General features: G+C 52.2%; 1 protein-coding gene across 1 annotated transcript; it reads right to left on the bottom strand.

Moving 5' to 3' along the window:
* Positions 1-14,062: 14,062 nt before the first annotated feature.
* Positions 14,063-19,357, bottom strand: Dlx4 (distal-less homeobox 4). The gene is made up of 3 exons (XM_008838324.3): positions 18,803-19,357; positions 15,236-15,429; positions 14,063-14,908 (listed from the first exon to the last, which is right to left on the bottom strand). Exons 1-3 carry the CDS (start codon positions 19,086-19,088, stop codon positions 14,666-14,668), a joined length of 723 nt encoding a protein of 240 aa, XP_008836546.1. The 5' UTR covers positions 19,089-19,357; the 3' UTR covers positions 14,063-14,665.
* Positions 19,358-22,040: the final 2,683 nt, after the last annotated feature.

The raw sequence follows: 22,040 nt of genomic DNA, 5'->3' as shown, positions 1-22,040 counted from the left end.
GCCTGGAGCTTCTCAGTCAAGTCTCAGTGTACTCATCTCTCAAATGGGGTTTCTGGGAAGCTATGAGGCTGAGGCAGTGTAAGGCTAAGTGGACAAAAGTGTGGACCCTGTGTTCCCAGAGCAGGCCATACAGAGGCCAGGTTCCCTAGAAGGATAAAACCTCAGCCCCTACCCTACTTCTCCAAGCTGTCCCCTCCCCCAACTCCTGCCCACAAGCTGGAGGGAGGTTCATGGGAGGAGGCCTCACCCACGTAACTTGCTTGGGCTGGCAAGGGTTAAGCTGGCAGCTGCCAGGCGGGGCTGAGCTGAGCTTTTGGTTTGAGGGCTGCGTGCAGGCAGGAGCAGCGAGGCGGCAGCCGGGCAGACTCGCTGGAGACACTGCATTTTATTAGGGCTGGGCTGCCAGCAAAGGGAGGGAGAGGAAAGAAAAGGGCAGAGAGAGGAAGCAAGGAGGGAGGCTGGGCAGGCAGGCGGGTGGTGACGGATGAAAGGATGTTGTAAGGGCCTAATTCCTCCCAACTCATCCCAGCTCTGTCAGGCTGGATTAACTGCCCAGGTGACCTCCTGCGGGGTCAGCCCCACCCCTGACCTCCCCTTCCTCCTCACCTCCAGGTCCACCTTCAAGCAGGTCAGCTTGTCCTTCACTGCTCTGATGCCCTGGTGAGGGGGCTATGGAGACAAGGGTTTGGGGGAGGTGATCTGGCAGCATGCCAGGACGGGGCTACAAAGAGCCCACCTTCTGCCAGGTGCTGCCTGACTACACCATTGTCTCCTGACAATCCTCAGGGAAAGAGGGGACAGGCTAGGAAACCCCAATCTGCCCAGGGGTCACTGTCCTCCAAGTCTTATATAACAGGTGGCATTTAATAAACTACCTAGTGCCAGGCCATTTGCATGTGATCCTCATCACAGCTTGGCAGAATAGTGGGATAGTGCCCATTTTTCAGATGAGAAAATTGAGGCTCCAGCAGTGGCAGAGTTTATACTCAGCATACATGATGCCCTGGATTCAATACCTAGCACAAAAGAGAAGAGGAAGAGGAGGAAGAGAGGAAGTAAGAAGCTGGATGTGGTGGTGCAGGTTTGTAATCCCAGCACTTTGGAGGCTTCAACAGGAGGTTTGAGAATTTAATGCCAACTTGAGCTGCATAATGAATTCAAGGCTAGCCTGGGCTACATAGCGAGACTCTACATCACCAGAAAAAAGTAAAGAAAAAAAAGAAAGAAAAAATAAGGGAGAAAGAGAACTGGGCATGGTGGCACACACCTTTAATCCCAAAACTTGGGAGGCTGAGGCAGGCAAATCTCTGTGAGTTTGAGGCCAGCCTGGTCTACATAGAGAGTTCTAGGCCAGCCAAGGCTACAATGATACTCTGTTCCCCAAAAATACAGAAAGAGAGAAAGAAAGAGAGAGAGAGAGAGAGAGAGGCAGACTAAAACAAAAAAAAATTAAAAAAAGAAGAGAAGAGGAGGAGGAGAGAAGTAGAGAGGAGAGGAAGAGAATACAGACTGAGGTTAAAGAATTTGAATCTACCAAGGTCACATAGCAAATCTGAGGCAATGCTGGGCTTTGAACCCAGGTCAGCAGGTCAGCACAGAGACCAAGTGCTCTGGATGGTCTCTGTTCTGTTCAGTATGAAGCACTAACAGATCAGAAAGCTGAAGCCACTGCAGCTCAAACCCACCTGGCCCACGTGGCCAATCCTGCTACAAGTTTCTTCCCTTGGAGGGGACTGAGATGGAAGGCCAGCCTTCTTCCTCTGGGCAAGTCCTAAGAAAAGCTTAACACTGTGGTCAGGAATGTGTACTCTGGTGCCTGTTGACTTGGATTTGGATCCTGACTCCATGATTTTCCTGTGTGTGTGGCCTTGGCCAAGTCACTTAACCTTTCTGAACTTCAGTCTTCTCTGTAATACAGGGATGATCCTACCAACTAACAGGCTGGAGAGAAGATTAACTGGGATAACCTGAGTAAAATGCTTAACAAGGTACCAGCACTTAGTAAGCCTGATTAGTGAATGGAAGAGGCTGCCAGCAATCTAACCCTCCACACTTCCCATTCAGTCCCAGACCTGGCCTCCTTGTGGCATTGGCTGACTAGTCATCTCTACATTTGTGACTCTGGCTGATGTACTACCTCTGAGTATGTTCAAATAGGAACAAGTCAGCCTACATTTACTGAGCATATCTATATGGCAGGCACAGACAGCCAGGGCCTACAGAAGGAGCACAGACCCTGAGCTAGTACCTGCCTAGCTAGCAGCAGGCTTAACATGAGGCCTGCTACTAGCCTGACAGTATTGGGAAAGCCAGTGCACAAGCTATTCGAGGAATGGCTGGGGAGCCTGGTGCAGGGGGAAAGGAGCCTTGGAAGGCTTCATTGGAGGGGAGGTGTTTGAACTATGTCTTGAATGATAGGAGCATGCCAGACAAAGACAGGAGCTTTATCAACACCTCTGTCCCCCACCCCCCGGGACCCCATCTGCAGTGCCTCTCACCCAGGGACCCCATGGGACAGAGAAATGAGGTTTGTGAGAGAGCCAGAAGGAAGCAGCCTAGAATGATGTCAGGCCAGAGCTGTGGAGAGGAGGACCAGACCCAGAAGCTCTCTAGATCCTTCCTGGATGCTGAACTTACTGATGGTGATGGTCTGACCATTCACAGACCCTTGGGAGCCCTGACACCTTGAGCTCAGAGAAGAAAGCTCCCTGACCCTCTTGGGGAAAGACATAGCTCTTGGGGAAGTCATTAACTCTGTCCCTGAGGGGGTCCTAGGTGCTAGGGGAATCTTCAAGACCCTACCCAACACCATTCCCAGGGCACATCCCCACACGCTACCATTTACTCCTCTCCCCTGAAGAGCAGCAACACAGACTTGGCATCATGTGAATGAAACTAGGGATTCTGGGCAGTCAGACAAGGACCCTGATACTCAGCTTTTAGGTGAAGGTTCTGGTTGGTCAAGTTGTATAGTTGCATCAACTAAGCCCAGAGGGGATCTGAGAGGAAGGGGGAGCACACTGGGAGTTGGGGGACAACCAGCAGCCAGCACCCTGGCCTCTGTTTTTCCAGCTTTAATTGCAGCGTTAATCACCTTAATAAGCTGTTTACCAGCACCCAGCAGCCTGAGACTGTGAGGCTTAGAAGCCAAAAAGTGCTTGGGGATGAGTTTCCTCAGCCCCAGAGAAGGGGGGCAGGAGGACAGCAAACATGGGGCTCTGGTAGATCAGTAAAAGGAGAAAGTGGGGGGCTGAGGGAGCCAGCTAGGGTCAAGAGGTCAGGAAAGGCTGATCCAGCTCTTCTAGGAAGCCCAGCACCTGCTCCCCAGAAAGTCTTCCCTGAACTCCAACCTCTGACCCTGGCCAGTCTTTTCTCTTCCCCTCTCAGACATGCCTATAACCAAGTCAGTGATTCTGTCCAGGCCTCCACTGCAAGTTCAGCTCAGGTAGAGCTCTCATGGTACCTCCAGGCCTTCCTCCCAATTTGTAGCACAGGCTCGGGTCTTGATGAGTATTTCTGTTCACCCTGGGGAGAGTTGCTGGGCTAGAAGGCAAGAGCCCTGGGGACACCCCTTATAGCAAGATCCTTGGGGACAGAGCTGGGGAAAGAGCTCAAGTGGAGCAAGAAGCAGAGTAGGGTCTTGGGCACCTCACCCCCACCACAGCAGGTGTCTTGCACAGCTGGAGCAGTAGGATGCTTTGTGAACATCAGAAGCATGGATGCATGCTGTACCGAAGACCTCCTGGGATTCTCACACAGCCCCTCTCTCAGCATTAGCTGAGGGGCTCCCAGGCTGGTGGGCAGTGAGGGCCAACTCTCTGCTAGGCTGTTGAGAGCTAAGGAGATGACATGAGGAAAGACCAGACCCTAGCCACTCCCCTATGTAACTGTAGGAGCCACTGTCCTCTGTGACTGCACCCTCAGTAGGCCCTACGTCCTCTAATCATCAGGAAGTTGGCCCAGAGAGACTTTGCTACTTGTGGAAGATCACACAGCAAATGAGAGGCAGAACTCTAAGTGCTGGAGCCCCTGTGCCTGTACTACATCTGAACAGACCCCTCTGAGTGATTGCTCAGATCCTTGTAGATATCAGCCAGTAGCCTAGAAAGGGGCAGAGACCTCCTGGGGACACAGGACACTGAACCCCTCCACCCCCTCAAAGACCCAAGAGGCACTAAGGGAGAGGCTGCTCTCTGCTAAAGGAGAGGAGGGGCTGGGGGTGCCCAGGAAGGAGGCTGCCTGAGAAGGGGGACCAACAGGAGGTGCGGCCTGTGGGCCCAAATTCAGGACAAATCAGAGCAGGATTGGAAGTGTCTGCTGAGTAAGCAGGGAGTCTCCACACCCTATAGGATCAGCTGCAGTGGGGGAGGGGCACCCCCCAACCCCAGGCAGTTCACCTCACACCTGGCAAACAGCAGCAGCAGCAGTGTGCCCTTCCCTGCACACTGGGGGCCCCAGCCATGTCATACAACGCGTGTGGCACAGCCCCACACCCACCCCTGGGGCCAGTGAGTTGTGCCCTGAGCTCAGGAATCACCTATAGGGAAGGGGAAGGGGGAGGTGTCCTCAGCTTGGGAGCAGGGCCCTTGAAGAAGTCACCCAAAGGCCTGAAGGAATCAGGAGGCAGGCCGGAAGCAGGGAAAGCTGAAGAAATTGCTCCCAAGAGCACACAAATTCTTGCCAGGGACACTGTGCCTGTGCCAGGAACTTTCCTGAGCTCTGTCTTGGTGAATCCTGAGACCCATGGTGTGGTCAGTGCTGTAAGATCCCATCTCACAGGTGATAGACCTGAGGCTATAACCTCGGGTCTGTCACCTGCCCGCTCTGAACTTTACTTTCACTCGCTTATAAAATGAAGCTAATCATCTCTCTCTTACAGGGCTGCTGAGGAAAAGAGATAACACACACATATGAAGGGCTCAGCACAAAGCTCAGTTCCATGTTGAGAGCCTGGCAAATGACTGTCACTTTCCATTAAATCCCATGGGGAGTTCAGACACTCCTGTGGGCCTACAGAGGTCTTGGGACCCTCCAGGGGTGATTCAAAGGTGAGCCTTCCTCCTCTGCAGGAGGTGGTCTCCTGTAGAACTCTTCCTTTTGGATCTGGTGAGATGGCGCAACAGATAAAAGCACTTGCCACACAAGTGTAATCCCAGCATTCCTACAGTGAGATAGAGACAGGCCAGTTAGCCTGGAGTAGTGAATGCAGCAGAGTGAGCAGAAACAAGAGAGACCTCAACAAGGCGGAAGAAGAGCTCTGACTACCGGAAGTTGTCTTCTGACCTCCATAAACTCACTGCGGCGTGCCTACACACACACAACACACACACAGACACACGGACACACAGACACACACACACACGGACACACAGACACACACAGACACACACACACAAATAAAACATTTTAAAAGAATTCCTCCTTTTTGGGGGAAAACACTTTATTGATTCCAATTTAAGTCTGCTGTGCTTAGCTACAGTGGAGAAGTGGTCACCTAGGACACAGCTACATCCTAGGACAAGCTGAAGGGATGCATTGCTTACTACAGCTGTGTATGCTGACAGAGGCTTGCTGTTTTACAGTTCGATTATAAGAAAAATACATTTCCCCCTTTTATTGCTAGACTAGAGAACTGCTACTGAGGTCTTTTATTTATCTTGTATTTACACTGCGTTGGAAAGTCTCTTAATCCTGAGAGGTGTGTGTGTGTGTGTGTGTTAAGGCAGAAAGATTGTGAGTTTGAAGCCAGCCTGGGCTACATAGGGAGACTCTGCCTCAAAACAAAACTTAAAAAAGAAATTTAGAAACTCAGGGCCTTGGCCATCTTTGTGTTAGCTGGTTTCACCTCGACAGTCTTCCCTCCTGGGGGACCCAGTAGACTGGAAGCAAAACAGGACCTTCCCTTTAGCCACCTGTGTATTCATTCCCTCATTGCAAAGCAGCTCCCATTTACCTTCCCACCCACCCATGACGCTGGAAGTCAGGGGAGACCACCCCCATCAGGACTCTGCTCACAGTGGTCCAGCCCAGAGGGATGCTTGCTAGAAGCAGAGGCTCCCAAGTAGAGAATAGCAGATGTGCAGGGGTCCTTGAGTGAGACCCCTCATGGACAAAGTTCTCTTGCTTGGCATCACTACATTGTAGTGCTTTGTGAATGTTCAAAAAATATTTTATTATGTTTATTCACATGTGCGTGGAGGTGTGTGTGCATGCGTGTATACACATGTGGGAGTCAGAGTATGACTCAGGTAAGAGGATGACTTGTGGGAGTTGCTTCTCTCCTGCCTTGTAGGTCCTGGAGTTTGAACTTAGGTTCTCAGGCTTGGTGGCAGGTACCTTACCTACTGAATCATCTTATCAGCCCAGTTTGTATTTTTATTTGTTTAGTTCTCATAACTTTTTAAAAGAATATTTTATTATTTTTATTTTATGAGTATATTGCCTGTATGTGTGTAAGTGCACCCGTGTCATGCAGTGCCTACAGAGATCAAAAGAAGAAGGCATCAAGATCCCCTGGAACTGGCTGGAGAGATGGCTCAGTGGTTAAGAACTCTGACTGTTCTTGCAGAAGACCTGGATTCAAATCCCAGCACCCACATGGCAGCTAACAACTGTCCATAACTCTGGTTCCAGGGGATCCGACAGCCTCTTCTGTCCTCCGCCTGCATTGCACAACACGGGTGCACTTACCTACATGTAGGCAATACATGCATAGACATAAAATAAAAAGAATAAATAAAATATTTTTTTTTAAAAGATCTCCTGGAACTGGAGTTACAGACAGTTGTTAGCGGCCATGTGGGTGCTGGGAATCAAACCCAGGTCCTCTGAAAGAGCAGCCAGTGCTCTTAACCACTGAACCATCTCTCCAGTCCCTCATAAATCTTTTTTAGGGCTGTATATAGAATCCGGGGCCTTACATGCTAAGTAGGTGCCTTGCTACTGAGCCAGGGACCTCACAACAACCTCTTCATTTTCCACGTGAGACCCCAGGTTATAGAGTTGGAGTTGAACTGAGGAACCTGGCTCTTTATTCTTTTGAGATCCAAGTGTTGAAGTATTTTCTGGATTATTTCACCCATGGTGAGCAGCTGGGGTAGAGGGGAAGGAGGCAGGTAGTGAAGGAAAGACACTGATACCAAAGTAGTATGCCCAGGGTGATAGGGTAAAACTACTGTATCTTCTGGCATGGCTGCTATCATTCACAGTTTACCCAGGGTGCACTCCCCCTGTCTCCAAGACCTCTGGGCAAATCTTTTTTTTTTTTTAAAGAAGACCTTGAACCTCCAATTTACTGGCCTTCACCTCCAGAGTGCTGGGAGGGATCACACCTGGTTTATGCAGTGCCAGGGATGGAACTCAGGGTTCTGTGCATGCCAGGCAAATGCTCTACCAACTGAGCTGCATTCCAGCTCCAGGATGCATCATTTTGCTCATTAACCCAACTGTGGAAGTGAGAAAATAAATACCCAGGGCCTCTCAGCTAAGCAACTGCAGTCTAGAGGACCAAATGACAAGGACTCTCTCAAAGAGAAGGCAAATTTTGTTAGTGGGGCAAAGAATATATTTCTTATTTTTCAGATGGAGCTGCCAAAGGCTGGGTGTAGAAAAAACCCTAGAACTGAGTCCCAAAGCATAATTCCAGGTCTCCAGGTCTGGGGAGGGAGGCAGAGACCTTGAGGAGGTGAGACAAAAGCCTGGGGTCACAGGGGTGGAAGGTGCCGCACTGGTGGATCCAGCTGATCCCCCTGGGCTCAGGGAATGTGACAGGGGCTGGGCAGAGGCACGTCAGAAGCCTCGGTGCAATCTGGCTTCCCCCAGGATCTGTTGGAGCAAAGAATTCCCGACAGCTTCAGGGCTGGGAGGAGTAGTCTGCAGCAGGCCCCAGCTTGCAGGGACCTAGAGCAGCTCCTCTGTCCAGGGAGGAGAGTGGGCCAGTGACTGTACAGGCACCGTTGGTGGGCCAAGGGAAGGATAGGGAATGGACCAAAGCTGCTTATGCCTGCTCTCTTCTCTGCTCATCCTCTTCCACTCAGCCCTTCCCTAGTGGGGATGTAGGGGTTGGGGGAAGGGTAAGCAGACAGAGGAAGGACCTACTGAGCCAGGAGTCCCCAGTCTGGAAGAGAGGCCAGGGGCCTTGATAGCTGGCAACTGAAGTTTGAGAAAGGCATGGAAATCTTCTCAGCAGTCAGGCCAGTATGCAAAGCAGGGCAGAGAAAGAGATCAGGGTAGGCTTCTGGTGGAGAGGATTTGCAGGAGACACCTCAAGTAAGGCAGCACACTTGAGTCTTAGTCATTAGATTGAAGTAGGAAGGTAGGGAAATGGTGTGCAGATAGAACAGTCCTCACCTGGGCGATGGCAAAGGGTCTTCCTTAGGTCTCAACTGAGCTCTGAAAGGGTGACAATCCAGATGGGTCTATGTCCTGTGTGGAGTCTGCAGAGTGGCACCATCCCCTGGAAATGAACCCATTTCTCCATTTGAAGGTCAGAGAAGCTGATGACTCGGTATGGGAGGCACCAGATCAGTGTCATTTCTGGAGGAAGCTTGGAACCCACTCCTTTCCCCTTCTTGGGCTGGCCAGATGTAGCCCACCCCAGTGGGCTCAGAGGCTCCATGCCAGTCAACCATAGGATTTCAAAGAGCTGCATAATGAATTCAATCTGATGAAGGAGGCAGAATCCTGTTCTTCAGTCTGATGGGAAAGACAAGCTCTGCCTTAGAAATCTCTAGTCTGGAATGGAAGGTAGTGGTAAAGCCACCAGCCCTAGCTCATGTGAGTCTTAGAAGATATACAATTTGCCCAGGGCACAGAGCAAGCAGTAGTAGCAGATACAGGGCTCCAAGCCAAAGAAGGCATTGGCTTTCTTTGCCAGCCTGGCGGGGGAGCAGAGACCCATGGAGACACCTGGGGGAGCCCCCCTTAGCTAAGCTTTGGGAGGCAGCACTGGACTCTATGGGTATATCTGAGAGCCAAGGAGTAGGCCAGGAAGGGCCAGGGACAGCAGCTCTTTTGGCCAGAGCTTGGGAAAAGCAGGTAAGGCCTCCAGGAGCAAAGAACATAAAATCATAATAAAATTATCAGGTTTCTGTGGCCGTTCAGCCATACCCAGGGAAGTATTTCCAGGAAATAGGAACTGAAGAAAAAAAAAAAAAAGGCCAGAGAATGGAGAAATAGAGAGGTCTGCCCTCCACCACACCCCAGATCTGTAGATTTGTTGTTGTTGTTGTTGTTACTGTTGTTGAGACAGGTGCTCACTGTGTAGCCCTGGCTAGTCTGGAATTCACTATGTAGACCAGGCTGGCCTTGAACTCATAGAGCTCCACCAGCCTCTGCCTCCTGAGTGCTGGAGTTAAAGGTGTGTACCCCACTCCCAGCCTCTTTTCTCCTCCTTCCCTCCCTCTCTCCTTCTCTCCCTTCCTTTCTTCAGAGTCCCATGTAGCACAGGCTGGCTATGAACTTTCTTTGTAGCTAATGATGACCTTGATCTTCCTGCCTCCACCTCGTAAGTGCTGGGCCCACCAGCATGTGCTATCATACCCAGGTTTATGTGGTGCTGGGATGGAGGGATGGAACCCAAGACTTTATGCATGCTAAGCAGGCACTTTGCCAACTGAGCTACATCCCCAGACTGTAGATTTCTGTAGGTGCCCCTGCCTGTTTCCCACCATCTTTTTGAGCATTCCTCCATGCTATGCCTCTCTCTCTGCAAGTCTGGGAGCTAAAAGTGCTGCTCTGGGTATGTCTCTGTGCGGCTATGGAAATGCTCCATGCATACTCTGTGTGTCTTCACCTACCTACATACGCATCTTCCTTGGGGCACATGCGCAGTCATGTTATCCTTGTGTGCTTGGCCTGCTTGACTGCAGCATTTACATGTTGCCTTGCATTTCATACTCTGGGATGACAAGGTCTTTTTGTTTATTTGTCTTTTTTTTTTTTTTTTTTTGAGACAGGGTCTCCCTGTAGCCCCAACTGGCCTGGAACTTGCTATGTAGACCAGGCTGGCCTCAATCTTACAGAGATCCACCTACCTCTACCTCCCCAGTGTTGGGATTAAAGATGTATGCCACTACACCCAGCAAGTTCTTTTATTCCTCCTTTTTCCTGGATCTGAACTGTTTGAAGCCTGGAAGGTGAAGGCATGAAGTGGAAGCACGTTGGGGTGGAGGCATGGGGCTGGAGACATGAGGTAGAGGCAGGTGGTGGGGGCTAGGGGAATGGAGGCATAAGAGGGTAGAGGCAGGACACTTTCCCTCTCTAAGATTGCCCATTGTTAAGAGGCAGCAGTCACCAGAACTCACCTCTGATAGGCTGACAACTGGGAGAAAATGTGCACTGGGTACAGTGGGGAGAAAAGGGCACTGAAGGTACCCCTTCTGGGAATGAGAGAAGCAAGAGTACAGATGGGTGAGGAGGGGACCTGAGGGAGACACTTGTGGATGAGTGATTTTTCTTTTGCATCTAAATTGTTAGAGCATCACTCAACTTCTGGGACAGGGGCTCCCAGGGAAAGGGACATCCTTACCCCCAAGCTCCACCCTCCTCAGCTTCCTTCTAAGCTATATGCCTCTGGCAAGGAAAGTCATCCCAGATGCAGTGAGGTGGGTGCTAGAATACCTGGAATATGCTTTTGGAAAACAAGATGTTTCAGTGGCCCTGGGGACAGAAAGCTGACACTAGATTTGCCATCAATACAATGGAAAGGATTGCAGTTAGACACCAGGCAGAACCAAAGTGCTGGAGCCCATGAGGAGAGAGGGGAGCAGAGAACAGAAAGGACATCTCATGGGTGACTTGGAAACAGGCAGCCACTGTCCACCTCTGATGGTTTCTGCTCCACTCTATCTATATGCCTTATAAATCCTAGGGAAGTCCTTGACTCCAAAGCTGGGTCTCCACAGGCCTCAGCTCTACCTGGATAACATTCCATTGCCTCTGGATCCAATCCCAGAGGCAAGTCCAGGCATCCAAACTCCAGTGAGGCCGGGGCTGAGTAATCAGCAGCTACAGCTATGTAGACGTGTTGTCGGGGGAAGGAGCAGCTCCCCACCCCCACCTTGCACAGGCACAACGGATTTGGAGGAGGAGGAGGGGCTGCCTGTCACTCGGGTGTCTTCCTACCCCCTCTCCCACTGCCACACTCTCCTTCTTCCCACCTGCAAGTAATTTGGCCAATGGGAGGGCAGCTAAGATTGCTGTGTGGAATCCTTCTAGATCTGGGTGCATTTGGTGAGGAGGGGGCTACCTCCTTCCCCACCCCAGACCCTGAGTAACCTTTTCCTCTTCACAGAAGCAAATTACTCATAATTATCTCACATCCAAAGCCTTCAGGAGCTACTTCCAAAATTGCTTTAATTGAATTAATTGAATCTCATTTGGTCTGGGGAGAGAATGGGGGGCATGCCTTAAAATAGTAGAGGTGAGCGACCCAGAGGGAGGCAGCTTTCCCGTGGCTGAGACCACAGAGCTTGACAGCATGTGCCTGGACATTCTGCAACACACTGCTCATTTTGCAGCCCCAGCTGATTTTAGATGTGCAGGCAGCTGCCCTCTTTGCACTGGAGGACTTTACCTGGGTCCCGTTCTCTAATGGTGGTGACTGGGATGTGTTGAATTGTATCTCCAGCTCAATTCTTCCTTCCCACCCTAGGGAGGTACGTCTATCTGCCTAAGCAAGAGGTAAATGAATGACAGCAGCATGAACTCACCCTAGAGGTGAGCCCTCCCCTCTCATTATCAACAGCAGCAGATTGTGAATGCATTTATAACCTGCTTACTATGTTCCAGGCACTGTGTCTAGCGAGTTTCAAGCACTATCTCATTTCATCATCACAACCACATGGCAAAACAAATCCTATCATTGTGGCTGGCTGAGGGGATAAGAAGTAAAGCTCAAGCCAGGCATAGTGGGTGCATGCCTTTAGTCCCAGCACTTGGGAGGCAGAGGCAGGCGGAAAGAAAGGAAAAAAAAAAAAGAAGAAGAAGGAAAGAAAGCTCAGAGAGCGGTTAAGAAACTCGCCGAAAGTCACAACTGGGACTTTTAGGAGACCAAAGTCTATACTCAGTCTCCTAACCCTTCCCTTAGTGATCCAGTGTTCCCAGTGGGGCCTCATCACGGGAAGAAAACGCAGGGTTCCTCTTCAGTAGCACCAATAGCTAGGGAGCCGGAAGTGGAACACCTTTCCTGTTGGGATTCGTCCAGGCTCACTACCACCTCAGAGTCCAGGGCAACTGGACCAGTTCCCAAATGGAAAAGAGATTCCTGTTTTCCCTGGAAAGGGCACATGGAGGTAAGGGAAGAGGATGCTGCGGGCTCAGCTGGCCATGGCTGGGAGAGCAATTACACTCCTGCTACTTAACTTTACAATCCAGGCTGTTGTTTTAACGATGTGACTCGTGTTGGGCTGGCCAATTAATCTGCCTTTGGAGGCTTTCCGAGATGGGGCGGTAGATCTTATCTTGCTCTGTGGAAAGAGGAGTGTGTAGCCTGCATGGTAGGGAACAGCTGCCCCCAGGGCCCTTGGCCTCAGAGAAGACCCAGAGGAGCCATCTGGGACCAGGCACCCCTCAGAGCAATGGAGCTGGGGTCCAAGGACCAAGAGGAGGATCTGGAGGAGCAATTGGGGCTAAGGGCTTTTAAGTGGGCACTCTCATTCCCCACTGCTCTAGGGCCTGGACTTTGACCCATTCTGTGTCATTTGCTTGTCCTCAAGGAATTCCTCCTTGTGTCTTTTGGGGACTGGGTGTGCTACTGACCCAGAAGTGGGGCAAGGAAAGAGTGCTTGCAGGTGGGACCCTTCTACTGTATATGACATTCTCTTTGCCCTCCCTATGACCCTAAGCCAGGCTTCTCTCTAATGCTAGGTTGACTGGAAGTGCTCTAGTGGGCATTTCAGACTGGAGCTTGTGCCCCAGTTTGCTCCGATTGGAACAGGTTCAGGCAGTGAGAGGGAGGCTGATCTTTGAAGCCTTTTGCCTGCAATAGGAGGCCCCTCCCCAGCCCCTGGGGCCACTCTGGGCTGGATTCCCTGAATGACTGGCCCTGTCCTCAGCAGGGCTCCTCCATGCTGCATGTTTGGGGGGTGCAGTGGCATGGCACAAACGGTGCTACCAGGTCCTGCTGCTCTGGGAGCTGCCTAGCCTTCTCACATGGCCTAGATCCCATTGGCCCAGGTTGGACTACAGCATCAGGACAGTGCCCACACAGCCTCTGTCCTGCACCTCCTCTGCCTCTTACCATACTGCCTCTGGTCATATATTGGGCCACATGTTAGCCTAAAGCATCTATTCTGGTCACAGTGGTATCCCCAGGATCTAACCCAGAAGGGGCTCTGCAGATGTGTGATAGATGGAGAATTCCAGTTCTTTCTAGTGTTTTCCTCCCCCACCCCTTCTGGTGGGCTGAGGTCATTCCACCCTCAACAGTTCACTTCTCCTAGCAGGACTGGTCAGGCTCAGTGGGCGTGTCCTCTCACCAGGAGCATGGGGGCTGTGAAGTGCCTGGCTCCCTCCACAACTGGGCCAGGAAGAATCTGCTGATGAAAACCATTCTGACCTTGGCCATTCCCCACATGAGATTCTTCAGAGCTAGACCCACAGAGCTAGCTAGCTAGTGGCAGAGGCCAAACAAGAATTCAGTGTCTGTGATGCCTAGTTCACAGGGAGGACATGTCAGCTAAGAGAGAAGAGATGAGTACTCCAACCAGAGTCAAACCAGGAGACAAACATGCCTCACAGCCAGGACCAGTTCCTTGGATGGAGGCAGCTGTGAGGGGCTGAAGTACCAGCCTACCCCAACTGTTTGGGGGCAATTATGCCTGCACTGACCTAGAGAACCTGCTTGTCCCATTTCCCCCATATCGTCAGCCTTCTGGGTTTCCAGGAGTGTGTGCACACGGACTTGTTAGGTATCAGGGATGGGAAATCAGAGGCAATGGGCTCTTAGTAAATATCTGTTGGATGAAAGAATCGGTCTATGATCTATCAACTCAAAATGGGTAGACATGGGGGTAGAGAACCTTTTTTAAGAAAGGATAAATTACCACAGATCAACACTTCATAGTTTTTTGTGTTGTTTTTGTTTTTGTTTTTTTGGTGCTGGTGCCTCATACATACTAAGCATGCTCTCTGCCATTAGACCATACCCTCAGTGATGGAGGTAATGGGTTGACCACCAGGAATAACCAGGTAGGTGAGCAGCAGGGACCAGATGATGACCAACTTGGAGACTCTGTGTCCTCTTCTGCTTCTGTTCACACATGGGCTGGGTAGGGGCTGAGATGCAAGCAGAGAACAATATTTGGTTTCCTCCTGGTTTGGATCCTAGCCTGCGATGGGATTCCAGTCCTTTGAAGTGGAAGAGGAGTGGCAAGACCCTGGCAGTCTAAACTCCAGCTGATGACACTTTCTCTAAAGACTTTGTCCCAGTGGAGGGAGTTGTCCAGTCCATGGTAGCAGTGAAGGCAGTGGTAAAGGCTGAAGTCCTTGATTTGGCTCTCTAGTTTAGAGAGCCGGCCTCCACCCCATTCTTTTTGTTCCTCCTGCTTCTTGTCTTCTGAGAAAGCCCATCTGGAGCCAGTTTCCTCTCCTCCCAGAAGGGGTGCAGGTGTGCTGGACCTGGACTTGGCAGGAGAGCTAAAGCCTGACCAGTCATTCCCCAGACTCACATCATCTGAGGCAGAGCCAGCACATCTGGGGAGTGATGCTGATACCAGGCTCCAAAGTTGTTGCCATAGCCACTGGTGGACAGCGTACCTCCCTTGGGTAGATCCCAGAGGGATGAAAGGGGTGGAGAGCAGGTAGACAGAGAGGGGGGTCTCCTGGAGAAGTCCCCTTCCTGCCCCCCAGAATTCTGCTTCAGGAACTTCTTATATTTGGAGCGTTTGTTCTGAAACCAGATCTTTACCTTGGGGGAGATGAGGACAGAATAGAAGATCAGAGGAAGGGTGTGAGGAAGGGAAAGGGACCTGGCTGTAGAGAGTGAGTCCTGGGAGCTTTTGTGCCAGTCCTCCAGCCTGGAAATCGCAAGTTTCCACTTCAGTTCTTGGTGCCCTCTTCTTGAGCCTCCTCCCCTCTAATATATTCCCCCAACACTTGCTGAGGACCAGCCAGACATGAGCACTCACTGAAGAACTGTGACAACAGGGCCAAGGGACTCATCTGTGAAGCACAGAGGTTGCCAGAGAGCAGGTGCTAGGAAGGTTAGACTAGGCAAGGATGGGACTGGCCCTACCTGGGTTTGGGTGAGGCCAAGCTGCGCTGCCAGCTGGGCCCTCTCCGGCAGCGCCAAGTACTGCCTGTGCTGGAAACGCTGGTTCAGGTGCAGCAGCTGGAGGCTGGAGTAGATGGTCCTCGGCTTGCGCGGCTTCCTGGAAGGGGGCTGCTGGCACTGCTGAGAGGGCTCTGGGGACAGCAGCTTCTCAGATTCTAGGAGGCAGAAGACTGTGTAAGTCTGAGGAGTGAGTGGGTAGGTCCGGCATTTTGATAGGCTCCTTGTACCTCCTCTGGGTGCCACAGAGAATCAGCAAAAAGTGCAGCAACTGCAGTGAAACTGTCTCAGTCCGGGACCCTGCCTATCTATCTCTGCCTTCTCAACTTCCACGTTCACTGTGTGACAGGTGATACAAACTGCAGCTCTGGCCCTCTGGGAGTTAACACGCACGGTTTCTGTGCGCTAAAATCTCAAGAGCCAGAGGGAGGCTACTCTGGAACCTGTGGTGGAAGTGGGAGTTCGGCTGCTGTGGTAGCGCCCTCGGAATAGGGCGGGGCAAAAGGCTCAAGGAAGGCCGAGCTAAGGCCTAGAGACGAAAAGGGAACCTCATTCCAGGCCAAGAAACCCAGAAGCAGTACTGAGGCCAGAGACAGTGTCGGTATGGCATCCTCTGGCCAGGAAAGATGTATGCATGAGCCAACCTTGAATGCCGGTATCAAGGCGTGAAAAGTTGACCCAAAGTGTTTGTCTTCCCTTCCCCTGCAGGAAAAGACCATCTCTCTTTCCCAGGGCCTGTTGCCTCAGGGGAGACGTTTTCAGGGACCTCACAAGCCAAACTGATGTGGGAAAGCCCTGCTCTCCGCTGAGCCACAAGCACAGACGAATTCCCGCGTGGCAGGGAAGGTGGCCCAGGATCTGAAAGCTCAGCGAACCGCAGAGCAGGTCGTTACCACCTCCCCTGGATCGCGCGACGGTGTTGTGGTGGAAGATCTGGTCCCCTACTGCCCGCCTGCTTCTCCAGGAATCTGCTGCGGGTTGCGGCTCTGGGATTGGGGCGAGAGGTTTCCATTCTTGAAAGCTCTGCCTCATCCAGTTCCACTCTACTGAGACACTGGGACGGTCCCAAGAGAAAGGAAGTTGGTGGATGAAGCGGCCAAAATGCCCAGGGTCTTTGAGAGACGGTCACCACATTCCATGAGTGTTCTTGCGGACCACAGCCGAGACTGAGAGGCCCCAGTGCCCGGGCGGGCGCAGCTCGCCCCCCGTCCCCCATCTATCCCTCAAGCTGGTCTCACCTCACACGCATAAGGGTCCCCGCCCTAGCCAGGAGCGGTCACCAGTTGCCTTCACTTTCCCCCGCACCCCTCACCCGTGGCCTCGGTTGCTGCGGGCTTCACAGATCCTCCTCATTCGACCCCCCCTCCCCCGCCGCCTCAGCCAATTCCCAGAAAAACCTTTGGGTTTCCGCTCTCGCCTTCTCCCGTCGGGCCTCCCTGCTTCAACCCCACGCCTCACAGCCCAGAGCTGGCAACCGAGCGACCACCAGAGCCTCTCGCGCTGCGTGGATCGCGCAAAGCGGGTGATGATGCTCTGAGAGCGGCGGGCGCGGAAGCCTCGGCTACTGAACTCTCCGAGCCCTCTGCGCCCCAACTCTCCGAGCAGACCACCTCCAGGTTCCTTCCAGGACAGATGCCTTTCTCCACACTAGTAGCGGCAAGTCACAAGTGGATCTACCAGGGTCTTGATAACGGATTCCCAGGGCATCCCTGGAGGCTCCGCAGCCGCACTCCCAGTCTCAATGAGGTGTTAATGCGGCCCTTTGGAAGCCAAACCCCCTCCCTGAGGAAGAGGGGCACGAAGTGGGTGGGGGTAGGACCCCCACCCCCAAGGCCTTCTCTCACACTCCAATTCATTCATTCTGGAGTGGGCGGAACGCACAGTTCCAACAGTGAAACTCTACAATCTATTTTAAAGACATCCATATGACTATTTCAGCGCTTACGGTTTTTCGCTGGATCCGGGTAAAATCTGTAATAAAAGGAACTCTTTACTCCATTGTCCTTGGACCAAGAAACGAAAGGCAGAGTGTGGAAAACAGGCCCGACAATGCCATTATATTGCCAGAATAGCTTTCCCCAGGGTAAGGTCAGGTTCTTCAACCCCATTCCTAACACACAGACACGTGCCCTCGCACGCGCGAGCGCGTGTGCACACACACACACACGCACACACACAGTGGCCCAGGCAGTTCTGGAACTCAGGATCCTCCTAGTGTATATGACCATATCTTTAACAGTCCAAGAAGTTCATCTGTATAAATTAGATATGAATGTAAAATTCCACCCCCCACCCCCATACACAAACACAACAGTCCCTCCTCCAACCAGACCCAGCAGAATGCACCCCTAGTTCTGCTATAGACAGACATTAACGTTCTGGGGTTCTAAGAAGTTCCCTAAAGCCCTCTCTCCTGGGCCCATGCATGGATGAATGTGGATTTTCCCAGTGCGAGGAGACTGGAAAACAAGTTGTGTCATTGATTCATACATATCCTTCCTTCCTGCCTCAGTTTCCCCACTCATAAGAATTTGAGGCCCATTTTATGGATGATTTTGGGCTTTGGAGGTGAATTTATGTAAGAGTAGCCGGGAGGGGAAAGAAACATCTTGGTCCTGAGTTGACTGCAATGAAATCACCTGGTGGGTGTGCATCCTTGGAGAAGACTGTGCCAAAGACACAATGACACCAGGTCAGGGAGTCAGTATAGCTGGGTCTATGGATAAAACACTTGCACTGTTAACCAATGTTTGTGAATTCAGCTGTGCAAAGCACAGGGCTAGGAAGACCAGCTAGTCCCTTGCTTTCCACTGAAGCCTTCCAGTGAGCACTTTCTCAGGAGCTCAGTTTGCCTCTGGCAACAGGAATTGGGAACTAACCCATTCCAAAGTCAAAGGTTTATGGTAGGGATAGCCTGGGTGGAGGGCTGTAGTGGCCAGAGAAAGATGTGAGACTGCTGGACCAGCCTGTGATTCTACTGTTGAACAATGGTTGGTGGGGTCCTACCCCTGGACTCTGTTGGAACCAGCTACCAACTAGCAGACAAGGTTAGGCACGTCTAGGAAAAGGGGGTGGGGCACAGGAAGGGAGAAGGAGGCTCCGCCTAGTTGTCTGCCTCCTTCCAACTGGGAACTGATTTCTAGTTAGCAAGGTTTGGCTACTGCACTGGTTTCTGGGACTAGGCAAACTCAAGAGAGGCAACGGGTAAGGAGAGTGTGAAGGATAGGGAGAATTCAGAGGAAGGGGCTTGGGTCTCCACCCCCACATCTGGATTGTGGCAGTTTTCCACAGAGGTATACACAACTCCAGGGCTTCAGAGGGTGGGGTAGGGAACCCTCCTTCCTGGCTTCACAAAACTGCAAATCAAAACCAGGTCGTGTTTTAAAATGAGACCTAGATCAATTCGCCCCTCATCTTCCCCCACATCCTCACCCTTCTGTCCCATCTCTGCCCTACCCCTACCCCTACCCCAGATCTCCTGGGATCCTAGTAAGGTTTGAATCCCGCTAGCTGCGCCGCGGGCACATTTACCTGCTTGGAGTTCCTGGTGGTGTTCAGCGGGCCCGCAGAGGGGCTGAGATGGCGCCGAGGGTTGCTGGCAGGGCAGGTAGGAGTCTCCCGGGGTTGCCGGCCTGGTGTAGGAGGAGTAGGACAGGAGGTGACCATACGGCCGGGGGTAGGACAAATCCGGGGAGGCTGCGGTTGTCGGGCGTAGACCAAACGGATAGGCAGCCACCACTGTCGGGACGGGGGCGAGGTCCCGGAAGACAACTTTGGAGACATCCCGGCCAGGGAGGGGACAGGGCAAAGAGGTCATTGTGGCCGGGGCCCGGGCCAGAGGGCCTAGGTCATGGCCGGTCCACTAGTCGCTGCCAACTCTCTCCCAAGCCTCCAGAGTTGAGGCAGATGAGCGCCCCCAGCTAGCCGCCCCCACACTTAAGATCCCAGGGAAAGTGTCTCTCTGCGCCTCTTCCGGAGGAGAGTTCCCACCCGGGAAAGGGATTTCGGGGGTGCCCCATGGTTACCCCCCAAGTCCCTGAGGGGCCCCCTCCCCTCCACCAGGTTCGGTTCCAGGGACCCGACGGGCCCCCCCCCCCGCCCACTTAGACGTTCCTGATTGGCTATCGTACTCGGTGACCTCACGGAGGCCCGGAGCAGAGCCCGCCCCATTAGGACTGCGCGGGTAAGCCAGAGGAGGGGTGAGATGCGCCAGCTCCAGGCTGTCCGTCTCCGGGTTGCTGGGTGACCTGGACGCTCAGGAAACCTCAGTCACTGGCCGAAGTGCTAGGGAGTTGGCGGAGCTGGGATAACCAAGGGACCAGGAGAACTGAGCGGTGATTGGACACGCCGCGGCTGCGGGGACCCAGAACACACTATTCGCGCTCTGCTCGTCTCTCGGGTACACACGGCCCCATGCTGCCCGGGCTCTGCCAGCGAGGGGAAAGCAGACCGCCAGGGCCGGGTGCTTATTCAGCGCGTCGGAATGCGTCGCTGCTGAGCGATGGCAGTTTGTAGGTAAACAGACGCCGGGCCCTGGAGGGTGCAGCCTGGCGCCCAGCCTGCCCCGCACGCGCGCAGTGCGCACGCCCCCGCGGGGCGCCCTGGGCCTGGCACGCTGCGACCGCCGCGACCGCGCCTCACCGCCCCCCTTGCAGGCTTCCGCTTCCGGCAGGGGCCCCAGTGTGGTTGCGACACCGCAGCTTCAGCAGGCCCCTGAGGCTGCAGGAGGGATCTGCTGTCTGGGATGCGCCTGTGCTGAGCCCCGCCTTTCCTGGCACCGTACGTGGCTGTAGCCTTGCCTGAACTGGGACAAAATCTGGGAGTGGGGATGAATCCAGTTTGATGGCTCCTGGGAAGGCACAGGAAATACGACTAGCTCATCTGTAATTTCCAGGCTGTGGTGCAGGACCTACTACTAAACAGTACTCAAGTCCTCGATGGATATGTTTCCCTGCCTACAAGCATCTATTGCCACGTGTGCACAGATACACAGGGACTCCATTCAAACACAACGTATGTGTTATTACAGACCAATATAAAAGTGTCTTTCTATGAAAAGAGAGGTTCATTTATGAACCTGTAAACACAAAGAATTTAGGCTATGGTGTACATAGATCTACACACTCAAATATGAAAAATCCTTGTATAAAAATACAGTCAATCCAAGCATATGAGTATTTATGCACATGTACCTGGTCCTGTGAGAGATACGTGTCCCCACACATCTGTGATACTTAAGAGATAGTTCTATCCCCAAACCCATGAGTTCTCAGATTCCCCAGCAAATCACACTCTTTCTCCCCGTGTATGCAACTTGGCAAGCATCTTCATGCTGATACAAACACACATTATCAGGGCTCAGAGTGAAGGTAGCAATCTTGGGGGTGGTGAGAGAGGACAGCTGTCAGAAAGAGGCAAGACTGGAAGAGTAAGTGAAGGCACTGGTCTGTGGGCAGACCCAGGCCTTCTGAAAAAAGACAAAGCTCCTCTGGGGGATGTACAGGGATCATTGATAGGTCAGGCATCCTATAGGAGAAAAGCGATCTATTTTAAATGCCCCCTCCCATTAGGCAGAAATGAGTTTTGCCAGAAAAATACCTACCTGCATCTGACATAGAGTTCTCTACCCTGGAACTCTGTAGAAGACCCTCTTTCTCTGGGTGGCTGGAGAGGGTGTGGGGGTTCGCTTGGTAGGTAAAGGTTATTTTCATGTGAGACCACCTTTTTCCCTTTCTTACCCTGCTCCAACCATGCTGCACCTCTTTAGAGCTGAGGCTACAGACTTCTAAGTATATTGTTTTTCATGTCTTCCTTTCTGTAGCATCATCCTGTTCCCTAGGAGAGGCTGCCATGGTGTTTCCAAAGATGGCCTCTCTGGGTATATGAATCAGACAAAGAGAATACCCTTTGAGGTGGGGTTAGCTGTCAGGGCAGGTTTCATAAGAGGGTACTTTTGAGCTAGAATGGAAAGGATGATGGAAGGCCTGTCCTCCCAGGGCCAGGTACCCTGAATCCTGTCTGTGCTACCGCTAACAAGGAAGGGTAGGGATAGATCTTTTGGCAGGCTCAGCAGCAGTTGGCTTTTGGCTCTCCTCCAAAGCAAGGAGGTCCCTAGTGAATGCTTCTTCTAAGCTCCCCTGTGTGTTCAGGAACATTTTGAAGTTAAGTTGGGCCTGTGTTCCTGTGCAGCAACAGAAACACCCTGCAGCTCCACAGAACTTAAACACACAAGATCCAAGCCCCATGCATTATCACCAAAGCCCTGATAAGAAGGTGCTGTTACTGTCCTCCTCCACCATCCCCTACCTCTTCCCACCTTCCAAAGTACACGGGACCAAGGTACTTGTTGAGAAACCATAGGGGTCTTCCTAGATGAAGATTCCCGGGAAGGGGGTCTCCCAAAGATCCCCCCAAAACAGGAGTCACATCTGGCAAACACTAAGAAAGATAGACATGAAGGGGATATAGACTGGAAAGAACAGTAATTGTATTTGTTCGGGATAAAGAAAGGGCAGTATTGAGAGATCCAAAACCTGGGTTCCCACCCTAGATCAGCTTCCAAGTAGCTGGCTTGGTCAGCCATTTTCTGCCAGACTGCTAGAAAGAATTGAAAGAGGGAGCTGGACTAAGATTCTAACCTTTCGTTGTTTGCTGTGTGATGCTTTGCAAAACCCCAAATCCAAGAACATAAAACTAAGGAGGAAGGGACCAGAGGAGGGAAGGGGAGAGAATGAAGGAAGAAGGGAGGGAGGGAGGGAGGGAGGGAGGG

This window comes from Nannospalax galili, unplaced genomic scaffold (assembly GCF_000622305.1).
Source record: "Nannospalax galili isolate Female #2095 unplaced genomic scaffold, S.galili_v1.0 scaffold95, whole genome shotgun sequence".
Taxonomy (NCBI): domain Eukaryota; kingdom Metazoa; phylum Chordata; class Mammalia; order Rodentia; family Spalacidae; genus Nannospalax; species Nannospalax galili.
Note: the sequence above shows the minus strand (reverse complement) of the source record. Positions and strands in the feature narration are given on the sequence as shown.